The sequence below is a fragment of the Rhinoraja longicauda genome, chromosome 3 (genome assembly GCF_053455715.1).
Source record: "Rhinoraja longicauda isolate Sanriku21f chromosome 3, sRhiLon1.1, whole genome shotgun sequence".
Taxonomy (NCBI): domain Eukaryota; kingdom Metazoa; phylum Chordata; class Chondrichthyes; order Rajiformes; family Arhynchobatidae; genus Rhinoraja; species Rhinoraja longicauda.
Window position 1 is genome coordinate 65,210,163 of NC_135955.1, and position 14,464 is coordinate 65,224,626.

At 44.0% G+C, this 14,464-nt stretch overlaps 1 protein-coding gene across 1 annotated transcript in view; it reads right to left on the reverse strand.

The window, feature by feature from the left end:
* Positions 1–14,464, reverse strand: part of srfbp1 (serum response factor binding protein 1) — a 157,116-nt gene that overhangs the window by 90,820 nt on the left and 51,832 nt on the right. Inside the window, exons 2-3 of the mRNA XM_078396295.1 lie at positions 8,793–8,881; positions 28–100 (exon numbers count right to left, since the gene is read on the reverse strand). Coding sequence (XP_078252421.1) covers positions 28–100; positions 8,793–8,881 — 162 coding nt within the window. The remainder of the gene's footprint in view (positions 1–27; positions 101–8,792; positions 8,882–14,464) is intronic.

Below are 14,464 nucleotides of genomic sequence, written 5' to 3' on the forward strand. Positions count from 1 at the left end.
TCATGTGTTCTGGGTGCAACTCAATACCTTCATTGTATGGATGTCCTCCAGTAATCTTTCTGCTCGTCGTAGATTCTTCATGACAGCATCTTGTGTTCCTCTGCAAAGACATCCAAAAATGTAATCAGGTTGGATACTTGCTAAAATGGAGATTCAAGATACTGTAAATGCTGGAATCTTGAGCAAAAAATCTTGAGCTCCTGGGAGCACTCAGAAGGTCAGGCAGCATCTGAGAACGGGAAAAAAGACAGGCAACATATTGGATTGGGACTAAGGAAGGGTTATGACCTGAAACATCACCTGTCCTTTCCCTGCCTGTATGTTGCCTAGCCTGCTGAGTGTAATTAAGCAATATTATTTTGTAAAAATTCATATTCTCACATTAACGTAACAATGATAAAAACATCGTAAATAACGTAGTTGGATACTGAAAGTAATTTCTACACAGCAAGATTGCTTCCATTAAAAAAATCAAATAAATCTATTATAATAAATCATGTGCATAAAATGTAAATTAGTATAGTAGAGTGAATTCAGGATTTTCATCATCCTATAAAACGACAAAACACGTTTCTCAAGTTTTAAGAGCTATCAGATACAAGTTCATGCCCAAAATCTTCTAAGATCTTGCTTAGAAATATCCAATTTTTGAAAAATTGCATTACCACTTGAAATATCCAAATGCATTAATGTAAAGCTATTATTAGCAATCATTATGGTTGTAGTTCAGATGTTATAATGCTTCTTTAACATTAGTAAACTTCAGTTTGAGTTTGAGTTTAGTTTATTGTCACGTGTAGCGAGGAACAGTGAAAAGCTTTGGTTGCGTGCTATACAGCCAGCGGAAAGACAATACATGATTACAATTGAACCTTCCAGTGTGCAGATACATGATAAAGGAAGTAATGTGATTGATGTTCAAGCAGCAAAGCTACAGCAAAGCTGCATCACTCCATTTCAGATTGTGGAATCGAGGACATAGAAACATAGAAAAGAGTAGGTCATTCGGCCCTTCGAGCCTGCACCGCCATTCAATACGATCATGGCTGATCATCCAACTCAGTATCCCGTACCTGCCTTCTCTCCATACCCCCTGATCCCTTTAGCCACAAGGGCCACATCTAACTCCCTCTTAAATATAGCCAATGAACTGGCCTCAACTACCTTCTGTGGCAGAGAATTCCACAGATTCACCACTCTCTGTGTGAAAAAAAACTTTCTCATCTCGGTCCTAAAAGACTTCCCCCTGTGAGATGTAAAATGTGAGTGCTCACAATCACGATGCCAGAGACAAAGTCGTGGAAACAAGAAATTTATTAACGGGTCTGCAGAACCGGGTGCCTCCCTAAACTGAGACACACCGAGACAAAGACAGTGCCTTCTCTTTATACAGTACAACTTCGTTGAATTTCCCTCCCTTCTGCTGAATCCTCCTCCCCTTCGGGCTCCTTCCAATCAGAGCGCTGAGGTGCACAATCTTCTGTACCGCCCCCAGGTACCCCCCCCAGATCATACATTGTATGTGCATGGCAATTGGCAGTTCCCCACTCAGGGGCGTATTTGCAATATTCATTTACAAAGCCTGAGCAAGCGCAGTAGTTATCCACATGACCCTTAGTTACCTTCACAACCCATTTCAACCCATCCCTGCTGCTTTGACACTCTCCTAAATTTATGGCCCTTTGTCCAGTCTGCCTCTCTCCCCGTACCACACTCTCAGTGCTCCAACGAACATGTGGTAGTTCAATCATCCAATCTGTCTCTACCCCCTGACGGTTTAATAGCCCTGTCCCCGGCATCATGGTAGTTCAATCATCCAGCCTATCTCTACCCCCGGACAGTTTAATAGCCCTGTCCTTGGTAGAGTGGTTGTTCCAGTATCCTGTTTCTGGTGGTTTAATTATCCTGTTTCTCACAATCCATCCTTTTTCTTTTGCTACGCATTCCCTGATTAAACCCCATTTTTAAACTCCTTTGTCTCCAACTGATGTAGCATTCTCCTAATTTCCTTACTCTGGGAATCCAAAACCTCCCCTGGCCGCATTATCATGATTTTCTGCACCTCCCCTCTTGTCCCCATTGGCACTGCTACAGCCTGCATCTGACTTATGCTCTTAGTTATGAGCTCCCTAAAACAAGGTACACAACAGGGGACAAAGATCAGCCCAGCCAGTGCACATAAGATCACCTGTGCCACCGTTCTCCACCATGATCCTCCCAGGAGGGAATCCCACCATCCAATGCCCATAATTGAGTTCCATTTTTGTATCGGAACATGCGCCAATTTCCGGATTCCTTCGGATATGTCCATTACTGCCTGTCCGTTATCGTCAATACTCAGGCAACAATTAGAGAGGTTGAATTTCCCACATACCCCTCCTTCTTCGGCTAGGAGGTAGTCCAGGGCTAATCGATTTTGGTATATTGCTGTTCTCATCTGCGTTTGCTGCTTTGCCAACATTTCTAGTGCGGCAGCCGTTCGATTAGTGATCACCTCTAATACAGCCTGTAAGCGTATTAGCCGGTTTAGCATGTACGATATCCCCAGGAACCATCCTGAGCCCAGGTGGCTGGCCCATAATATGAAATGAGCAGTCCTTGACATCCAGCGTCTGAGCAATCCTGGTAGCCAGGTCCACAAAGAGATTCCCTCCCAATTCAGGAATTTCTATCTGCTCCTGTATCTCTTCGTATAAGGATACATGTACTTGAGGTCTCTTAGTTGGGACTGATGGGACTGGTGGGACTGGTGAGGCTAGTCGGGTTATCCCTTTTGCTCGTAGCCAGTTTATTAGGATTTCTTTTTGCCTGTCTAGATGTTCCTTCCCCAACCGGGTCCCCATCCCCCACTGCCCGGCTTTCCATAAGCAAAACCATCTCTCCCCTCTGGGGCAGGTGCCATACATCCTCATTCCTGTGTATCCCAAATTCTGCACTAAGTAGTATTCTACCCCCACCTCCTTACAGCTGGTTCTGGTCCTATGGGTATAACATGAGTCATGCGCATAAGAATGATAGGTAAAAGACCTTCTGGTTTGTCCACCATACCTGATGGGGTGGTAACATTTATCACAGCCGTCCATGCATTTACTTACAGTGGCAACCATCGTGAACACCAGTGCCACGCACTGCATTGTAATCTTTTAGTTCAATTGTCCTTTCTCAAAGATCAGAGTCAGTGGTTTCCTCCCTTGCCTTACTGTCCAGTCCTCCTCAGCCGGAGGTTCCACTGATCCCTTTATTCGCACTGCGTGTGTCCACCCTTTCTCTTTCGTCCGCACTGCCGTCTCCGTGGTCAACAATACCAAATACGGACCAGTCCAACGGGGTTGCAATTTTTCCTCCTTCCACGATTTCACAAGAACCCAGTCTCCCGCCTTCACAGAATGGATTGCAAAGTCGAGAGGGGGACTCTGTGCCAACAGCCCCTTGGTTTTTAATTCTGTAATAGAACGAGATACTGCCAGTACATAGTTCCTTAAGAAAACATCACTACCCTCTAGGGTGGGTATTCCTTCTATCTTTCCCAAATAAGGTAACCCAAACAACATTTCGTAGGGGGATACTGCTATATCCTATCGTGGGGCGGTTCGAATTCTAAGTGAGCCACCACCACTAGGAGGTATTTCCAATCAGTATATATGGTGCCTTCTTTGCCTTCAAGTAACTCCAATGCCCACATCAGGGCATAGAGCTCACAGGGCTGGGCTGACCAGCTCCCAGGTAATCGCCCAGCCTCTATATCACTTAATGTATTCCCGTCAATTATGGCGTATCCACTGTGTCTTTTCCCATCTATGCACCGAGATGACCCATCTATAAACCATCGACCTCCCTCAGCCAGAGGCTGTTCCTCCAGGTCTTCCCTACTCTTGGTCTCTAATTCTATTATCTCGCTACAATCATGTTCTGGCTTCTCTGTCCCTTTTTCCTTTTCTTCGGGCGGGTACAAAAACTGAGATGGGTCTAAGTTTTTGTCCGTAATCAGGGTCAAATCATCCTTTTCCATTAGGATAGCTTCATATTTTAATATCCTTGAGTCTGTCAACCACCTCTGAGACCTCTGTGCCAATATTGTTCTCACCGTATGTGGGGTGGAGACCACCAAAACCCCCCCGAAGGTCAATTTCCTGCTCTCCTCTACTAGGACCGCTGTGGCTGCCACTGCCTGTATACAGACAGGCCATCCTCGTGACACTGGGTCCAATATTTTTGATAAAAATGCCACGGGCTGCCGATTCCCCTCCTCCTTTGAGTCAACACCCCGAAGGCTATCCCATTTTCTGCATTTACAAACAGATGTTGGGCAAGGCGTTTCTCAGCCCCTCTAGGTCTCGCGTCGCCCAAGGAATATACTGGGTTTGTCCTGCCTTTTTTCAATAGTAATGGCATCATTCTCCCCCTCAGCTCCTGTCTCTCGTTCACCATCTCTTGTTGTGGGTCTATCTGTATACTTTCCCACCTCATACTTCTCAGGGCGTACCCCTAGCTTTCCTTTCTTTTTCTTTCCATATCTTTTTCCATCTCCCTTATCTCTATCTCTAAGCGCTTTATGGATGCCTCTATTTCCCTTCTACACTCCCTTGTTCTTTCCCCATCACTTTCTAATTCTGCTTCATTCTCACAGTTTTGCTCTCTCTCTGCTGCCTGCTGATTACTTGCCTGTGATTCTGTGTTGCTGCCTCCCTCATACTCCTCATTTGCTGCCTGACAGGTCCCATAAATCTTTCTGTCCCTGAGGTCCTGCAGCCTTTTTATGTCTGCTTCCAGTTCCCGTGCTTCTTGCTTCATCCTTTCCTTTTCTCGCTGCCCCCTTCTCTGTCGATATTCCCTTATGTCTTGCCCATCGTTCCAAGTTGTGACTTCTCCCTCTATCTCCACTATTCCCTTCTACCAAAGGGCACTGTTTTGTTCCGTCCTGGTCGGAATAGGGAGGTGAATACCCAGGGTCTCTTAGGCTGGGTACAGAGTTGATTTTTTCCTCCTGAAGCTCCTGACTTTCATGCTGTTTTTCAGGTTTTTCACCCTTGTTTGGGGTGCTATTCTTTTCCTGGTATGCTTTTCTCAGCCTTTCTCCTTCTATTCTAAACAATTTAAGTACGTCTAGTTCTTTTTCCTTTTCTACTCGGGTTTCTGATTTATCCTTAGGCTTATAGTTCTGAATCAACACTCCCATTTCATCACACATATTTATATCAAAATATAAATATATCGCAATTTATATCAAAATTTATATCATATTTATATCATTCCGTGGGCCATTTCGTAACCAATTTTTTCGTCCTTTTTTTCCATTTCTCAGAGTGTTTTTTTAATATCCTCTTTGGATACGGGGAACTTCCTACTTAGTAGTTCAACTGCAGTTATTTTATTCATTGTATTGGTCTTATGTTAGTCATCTTTATACAGTCCTTGTTCTCACTCCGTTCCGTCTCTATAGTCACTGTGCTACCTATTACGCTATTTCTATCTTTTATAGTTCTACTATATTCCTTTAATATTTATTCCGAGGCATCTGCAAGCCTGTGATTCCTGCGATTCTTTCAGGATTTATTCTTCGTTTCCCCCCACTAATTAGGTGGCCCAGGTACTTCACCTCTTGTTCCACAAATTGGATTTTAGTAAACGTACCTGGGGAACCCAACAGCCTGCATAACAACTTTCCTCCAGATTAGGGGAAGCTTTTGAATTTTTGAATTTTTGAACTTTTGAATTGCCGTACCCAATCCTCATCGGAGCCCAGTCGTGGCCACCAGACTGAACTCCCTTTTATTGGTTCCATTGGTCAATCAAAATAACAGAATTTAATCATAATCTCCTTATTTTTAACCCCAGTGCCTCCCTCTCCCCAGAGTTGTAACATTCGCCCCAACGGACTATCGGGTGGAATGTTGGGACCTTCTTCCTTTGGTCCCTTTCCCTTGGTACATTTTTATCCCCTGGGTCATTATTTTTAACACAAGAATTACCCATCCTCCCTGTCCGACTTATCCCATCCGACAGAATCCCCCTGTCCGACTTATCCCGTCCGACAGTATCCTCCCTGTGCGACTTATCCCGTCCGACAGTATCCTCCCTGTCCGACTTATCCCGTCCGACAGAATCCCCCCTGTCCGACTTATCCCGTCCGACAGTATCCTCCCTGTCCGACTTATCCCGTCCGACAGTATTCCCCTGTCCGACTTATCCCGTCCGACAGTGTCCTCCCTGTCCGACTTATCCCGTCCGACAGTATCCCCCTGTCCGACTTATCCCGTCCGACAGTATCCCTGTCCGACTGTTCCTGTCTGACAGAACCCGCATTCGCCCCAACGGACTATCAGGCGGAATGCTGGGGTTGGGCTTACCGCCCTACCCCTCCCGATCAGAACTCCCCTCCCGATCTGTTATCCTCCCGATCAGAACTCCCCTCCCGATCTGTTATCCTCCCTGTCTGACTTTTCCCGTCCGACAGAACCCAATCGCCCGAATAATACTTAATAGTCAATTTTCTTACCCGGGTCCCGTGCACAGAAATTGCTCGATTGATCCCGATCAGAGTTTCCCTCCGATCCCCTGTCCGACTGTTCCTGTCGGCAGAACTCCGGATACCGGATTCCCTCTTGTTTCCACGAGTCTCCTGTCCAGATATCACTCGCTCAAACCGCTGATGGCAAGCAAGGAGATCAGGGACTGCTGAAATCAGCAGGGTGCACCTTCCCTTCCTTTCGTGCCTCCGCCAAGCGGCCGGAGTGGCGATCCCGGACGAGCCCCCAAGCTTGTGAGATGTAAAATGTGAGTGCTCACAATCACGATGCCAGAGACAAAGTCGTGGAAACAAGAAATTTATTAACGGGTCTGCAGAACCGGGTGCCTCCCTAAACTGAGACACACCGAGACAAAGACAGTGCCTTCTCTTTATACAGTACAACTTCGTTGAATTTCCCTCCCTTCTGCTGAATCCTCCTCCCCTTCGGGCTCCTTCCAATCAGAGCGCTGAGGTGCACAATCTTCTGTACCGCCCCCAGGTACCCCCCCCCAGATCATACATTGTATGTGCATGGCAATTGGCAGTTCCCCACTCAGGGGCGTATTTGCAATATTCATTTACAAAGCCTGAGCAAGCGCAGTAGTTATCCACATGACCCTTAGTTACCTTCACAACCCATTTCAACCCATCCCTGCTGCTTTGACACTCTCCTAAATTTATGGCCCTTTGTCCAGTCTGCCTCTCTCCCCGTACCACACTCTCAGTGCTCCAACGAACATGTGGTAGTTCAATCATCCAATCTGTCTCTACCCCCTGACGGTTTAATAGCCCTGTCCCCGGCATCATGGTAGTTCAATCATCCAGCCTATCTCTACCCCCGGACAGTTTAATAGCCCTGTCCTTGGTAGAGTGGTTGTTCCAGTATCCTGTTTCTGGTGGTTTAATTATCCTGTTTCTCACACCCCTTATCCTTAAACTGTGACCCCTTGTTCTGGACTTCCCCAACATCGGGAACAATCTTCCTGCATCTAGCCTGTCCAACCCCTTAAGAATTTTGTAAGTTTCTATAAGATCCCCGCTCAATCTTCTAAATTCCAGCGAGTACAAGCCGAGTCTATCCAGTCTTTCTTCATATGAAAGTCCTGCCATCCCAGGAATCAATCTGGTGAACCTTCTCTGTATTCCCTCTATGGCAAGAATGTCTTCCCTCAGATTAGGAGACCAAAACTGTACGCAATACTCCAGGTGTGGTCTCACCAATGCCCTGTGCAACTGCAGCAGAACATATTGTGGTTCAATTTGTGAATCAGAATTTACAAATTTGTACATTCTTAAAAACTCTTCTTGTTTTCATCTCCTTTCTTCACTTCTTCCTACCTATGTGATCTTCTTCAGCCCTTTGAAACATCTGTGATCATCCAAGTCCAGCTTCTTATTCATCACTAAATTTAATTGTTCGACTGTTGATAGCTGTGACCTTCAAATGGCTTGGCCGTAAGTTTATATTTACCTCTCAGGGTCACACAGGGCAGAACCTTGCCCATGTCAGCCTAGAGGTCCATCTTTACTAGTCCCATCTGCCCGCGTTTGGCCCACATCTAAATCTTTCCTGTCCATGTACCCAAGTAAAAACGCTTCTCCCTTATTTCTCAAGAGTTGTTTGGTTTCCCATCTGCCGGACTCAACTTCTCTCCGCTACCCAGAACGGAGACAGAACCCATTAATGTCGAGAGGTAGCTCACCCCAATCTGAAATTATACCAAACCCGGCACAGTGTCCCTGCCCTATTCCCATGAGGTGGTATAGGAGTCTGAAAATTTTAATGTCCAGGTTCAGGGACAGCTTCTTCCCAACAACTATCAGTCTATTGAAAACTATGAACTCCAACTAAATTCCAAACTTTGAACTGTCTGGGTTGCACTAGGGACTTCAGACTAGGGACTTCAGACTTTTTTGGTTTTATTGGTGTTATTTTACACTACTTTGGGAATTTTTAGTTATTGAACTTTGTTTATTATATACTGAGTACTGTGTTTCCAAACCTGTTGTGCTGTTGCAAGTAAGAATTTAATTGTTCTGTTTCGGTACGTATGACAATAAAACACTCGACTCTTGTTTTCTTGTTGGACAAATGGCTCATCTGTTAATTTGGCCAAATGCAATTGGAAAATGCCATGGAAAATGGATGAAAATGTTATGAAACCAAGTTTCCCTTAAATTTAGTATAGCTGCATTCTTGCCCTTGGTGACTATTGGTGTTATGATGGCAGTTTTTGCACTCTCCCTGTCTCCCAGCAAATATCAGGAACATTGAGTTACCAACTTTTTCCTTTTCAGCTCGGCGATGTTTCTCGATAATTTCCGTATGATTAAAATTCTTGCTTTCTTTACATCTTTTCTCAATTTAACAACCTAGAAATGAAAGACAAGGCAGTTAATATCTGCAATATTACAATATCTTTGAGAATTCTTAAAAATTCAAACTTGTCTGAATTTTTCCTGTCTGAACATTCACTATAGCTATTAAATGTAACAGCTTATATTTCGGTGTCAAAAACATTACCAGGCCAAATTCCAAGAACCTTTCTAATGTCTAAAAAGAAACAGGGTTTGTAGGCATAAGCAAGCATATCCAGTTACGTATTAATGTTATTCTTGGAGCTTTTATTTCAAAATAGAGTCATATCAAAATCCAAACAAAGATATATTGTAAATATATATTTGCTAAAATTACAATTAAATAAGTTAGAAATTCTGATTGTGCTCTAAGATTTTCAAATCAACTGAGAAGCTTCAGGGAAGCAATTATTAAACAAAGATGCAGCCTCTCAAACTCCTTCATTGCTTTGTATGAGTCGAGCCAATTGACAATAGTGCATTAAAGGACAATAAAGTGAAAACATAATTTAACTACATCGCCAGACTTCGGATATAACCCCGTGGACATTTTAAGATACAAAATAACTTTCTCCATGCATATAGAAGTTCTACTCTAAAACTGGTTTTAGCCTGTTGCAATTACCTCCGTAAAGCCTTTCAAATTTAATTCAAAACAGATTCTCTTAAATCTTTGCTCACTCTACCTATTTCTTCCGTCCTGTTCCTATATCACCTTTTTTTACACTCAATTAAGAGACAGTTTAGGCCAGTTTCTTTAAATGTGCTATATAACTGCAAATTATATTTACAGTTTCAAATGACCAAAAATATATTCAGAATGACAGAAGCACCTTATCCTATAATATGAGGCCAGTGAACTAATTATTAACCATCAAGTTGCATTCACACAGTGATAAATGCATAATTTCACAAGTTATGAGTAGAATTAGGTCATTCGGCTCATCGTGTTTACTCAGCCATTCAATCATGGCTGATCTCTGCCTCCTAAATCCTAATCCCATTTTCCTGCCTTCTCCCCATAATTCTTGACATCCGTTCCAATCAAGAATTTGTCTATCTCTGCCTTAAAAATATCCACTGACTTGGCCTCCACAAACCTCTGTGGCAATGAGTTCCACAGATTAACTACCCTTTGATTAAAGAAGTTCCTCATCACCTCCTATCTAAAAGATCGCCCTTTAATTCTGAGGTTATGACCTCTGGTCCCAGACTCTCTCACCAGTGGAAACATCCTTTCCACATCTACTCTTTCTATGCCTTTCATTATTCTATAAGTTTCAATGAGGTCCCCCCTCAACCTTCTAAACTCCAGCGAGTAGAGGCCCACTGCTGTCAAACGCTCATCATATGCTAACGCAAGCATTCCTGGAATCATTCTTGTAAAACTCCTCTGGACCCTCTCCAGAGCCAGCACATCCTTCCTTAGATATGGGGCCCAAATTTGCTCACAGTACCCCAAATGCGGGCTGACCAGCGCCTTATAGAGCCTCAGCATTATATCTGTTTTTGTATTTCAGTCCACTTGATATAAATGCTAGCATTGAATTTGCCTTCCTTACTACTGATTCCACTTGCAAATTAACTTTTTGGGAGTCCTGCATCTGCACTCCTAAGTTCCTTTGCACCTCTGAATTCTGGATTCTCTCTCCATTTAGAAAATAATCTACACCTTTATTCTTATTACCAAAATGCATGCACTTTGTTATACTGAATTTCATCTGCCAATGCTCTGCCCACTCTCCTAACTTGTCCAGTCCTTCTGCAGTGTCCTTGTTTCCTCTACACTGTCTCCATCTCCACCTATCGTAGCATGATCTCAGCATAACTATCGAATGTGGAAATATTTGATGCACTGAACATGACTTAATGTGTTTTTAAATCACATCTCAACTTATATCTTAATATAAAGCAATGTACAGCAAATCCTATTTTCTAAACTTTCTGGGGCTGAATTGGAAAGCAGTTGAAAATAAACTAATATCACAGTGTAGAATTAGTCCAGACTCAACTCAAACTGCCTGACAAGGTTCAAGTGGCCAACCAATATCAGCTAAATGGACCCAGTTATTACCAATGATACTGAGGACTGGCCTCTCCTGGCCTGTCAGCCAGTTAAAGGGATCAGAGCAACATCTCAGAGATCGGGTGCGGTCACAGTAGATAAACCTCCCGATCAGATATCTCCGAGGACGCTGTGGGAAGCTAGAGAAGAAATTGTGGGAGTACCAGTCAACACTGACTGCATTCATGGTAACCAACATGACTACGAGATCAATATTCTTCCAAATATTTTCATCAAAGTCTTGAGGCAGGAAATTGGCCATACTTAAAAATAAAAAGGAATTATACACAAGACTCTGGTATCAACAGCCTTCATGCATCAAAGGGATAACTGCAATATTAGTAAACCCAGTCCATAACCAAGTGCATAGAGCTGTGCATCGCAAAATTCCAATAATCTGCCATCAGATTGGTCAGAAATTCAGATGGTTCAGCACCTGGCTTGCCAGGTGAGATTTTGTCCACACCCTTTAAATTCACTGGGCTCCATTCCCAAGCGTCCTCTGAACTCTCTAGAGTCCTAGGAAGGGTCTCGACCTGAAAAGTCACCCATTCCTTCTCTCCAGAGATGTTGCCTGTCCCGCTGAGATATTCCAGCATGTTGTGTCTACCTTCTCTTGAGTCCTATTTCCAGGATTCCATTTTCAAATCTAGTGTCCTATTTTCAATGTACATAAACTAATCAGGCTCACATTTCCAGAATTTTCTATGAACTTGCTGAGGTGCTGTTCCCTCACTCCTTGTAAACATAGGGGCCCCATTCCCACACTCTTTTCGAACTTACCAGATTGTGTTCTCTGTACAGTTTTTAAACTCACTGATTCACTGAAAAGTTATTAAATCATTGTTTAATGTTAAAAAAGCAAATCCAAAGTGGGTTAGAGTATTAACAAAAGTAACATACAAATGTCTGAAAAATCTGCAGTCCAGTACCAAGAGTTTTTAGGTGGTGAATCATTTGAGTTTTGCTGCAATTGCTCATCAAGATTTTGCACTTGAGTTTTCTTACCAATATTTTATTTTAAGATAGACTACAAAGTGCTGGAGTAGCTCAGCGGGTCAGGCAGCATCTCTGCAGATAAAGGTTGGGTGACATTTCGAGTTGAGACTCTTCTTCAGACTGAAAGTAGGTGGTGGGGGAAGATGAGGTGAAGACTTGGAGGCGAGAAAAGACCAGGACCGATCTGGGCCGGCCACAAATGACCACACGCCTGGTAAGCACATTGTTGGCCAGGGAAGGTGTGATCTCAAGAGGAAAACAATGTGGAGAACTGTGGAACTGGTAAAACGACTCGGGTGGAGGAAAGAGGCAAGAGGGGCATTGGGAGTGCAAGTGGAAGTTACTTAAAATTAGAAAATTCAATGATATACGGCTGGGTTTTAAGCTACCGAACCAAAATATGAGATGCTATTCCTCCAATTTGCAAGTGGCCTCACTCTGGCATTGGAGGCGGCCCAGGAGAGAAAGATCAGTACGGGAATGAGAAGGGGAGTTGAAATGCTTGGCAAACAGGAGATTCCGTAGGCCTAGGTGGACCGAGCATAAGTGTTCAGCGAAACGCTCTCCGAGTCTACATTGGTCTTCCCAATTATCAGGATCCCACATCGGGAATACCGTATGCAGTTGATGTGGTTAGAGGATGTACACGTTGAACCTCTGTCTAACCTGAAAGGACTGTCGGGGTGCCTGGATGGAGTCAAGGGAGGAGGTTTCAGGACGTTTAGGAGGAGAAACTACCTGAGGAGGCGGTGGTTTGGGCGAGAAGGGATGCGTGAAAAAATGCGTTGCAGAGGGAGCAGTCCCTGCGGAAGGCGGAAAGGGGTGGAGATGGAAAGATGCGATTAGTGGTGGGATCCCTTGGGAAGTGTCGGAGATTTTATGATCCACGCAATTATTTCCAACCTTTGCATTTAGAACCAGAATTAGGTCACCGCAGAATGTGCTTCAACTGAACAATTCAAAAGTTTCATCCAATGAAGGTGGCAGCTAAAAAAAAAATCACCCAACAGTATTTCCATGCAAAAATAAGGCACAAAATGCTGGAGTAACTTGGGTCCGGCAGCATTTCTAGAGAACATGGATAGGTGACGTTTCGGATCAGGATCCTTCTTCAAACATTCCCATGAAATGTGGAAACAAAAAGGTCAGAATGAGTAAGCGTTGTCTTTCTCCCATCACTGCCTGAAAAGTTTCTTACAAATCTTTGATTCTTAACCTTTGCAATTCACAGCAGTGCTACATATCAGATGTTACCACTCAGTTGAGCAGTTTCTTCCAAATTGGCGTGGGATAGAATTTGTCTCTCCCAAAAGAGAAAGCCATCCAAGAACCAGAGTCAATAAGACAGCTCTATGTCAAATAGGATTACTATTGTCAGTCTAGTGAGAGCTACCAGAAGAGAACAGATTGCAGAGCGCAGAGCTCCTTGCCAATGAATAGTTATTGCCCAGAAACCTGAAAATCTGGCAGTTATTTCAGTTCTGCTGTAATTAGACAATAGTTCAAATCTAAGCTGTTAGTTTCAAAAAGATTGCAAAAGTCCCAGAGAGGACAAGAGAGAGGGGGAGTTAGGGATTTTTGGTTTGATGTATTCTTTACCAATTTCCAGGAAATGAAAATTCAGGGCATAATAACTATAAAGAGCCTTATTAACCTTCATTACCGTGTACATTAGAAAAAGCCAACTGGTATATGGAACTCGTTAATAAAGACTAGTTTGCTTGAAGGTTAGGGACTGTGCATTGATAGTTAGATTTTGGTGTGAAGAACAGGATGTTAAACAGAGAATAATAGTCTAGAGGATAAACCTTAACAATTAGTATCAACTAGACCAAGTGGACCCGTTGGGCCCAAACCTCTCCTGCATTGGTGCAGCACCCTCTCCTCCCCCACTTCCCCTCCCCTCTCACCCCCTCCCACCCTCCCTCCTCCCCTCTCCCCCCCACTCCCCCCCTCCCCTCTCCCCTCCCTCCTCTCCTCCCCCCCACCCCGTCCCTCCTCCCCCTCTCTCCTCCCCTCCCCCCCACTCCATCCCCCTCAACCACCCTTATCCTCCCCCTCCCTCCCTAGGAGAGATTTAAACTTTAAAATGTGAATAACTTAAAAAATTTAGCACTGATTTCAATGAAACGTTTTCCATTAGCACCAAAGGGACGACGGTGAGTAAGGTGGGCCTAAAATTGTTGCGCTATCGTGTACAGTTTTGGCTGTAGTTCAGGAACAAACAAACAAACAAGAGTTTTAGTATATACTAGACCAAGTTGGGCCCAAACCTCTCCTGCATTGGTGCAGCACCCCGTCCTGTCCTCCCCCCCTCCCCTCTCTCCTCAAACCCCCACCCTCTCCGTTCTCCCCCACTCCCCCCTTCCCCCCTCCTTCCCTTCTCCCTTCCCCACCTTTTAAACTTAAAAATGTGAATAACTTAAAAAATATAACACCGATTTCAATAAAACTAATTGCATTATCACTAAAGTGACAATGGTGAGTAAGGTGGGCCTAAAATTGTCGCGCTATCTTGTACCGTTTTGGCTGAA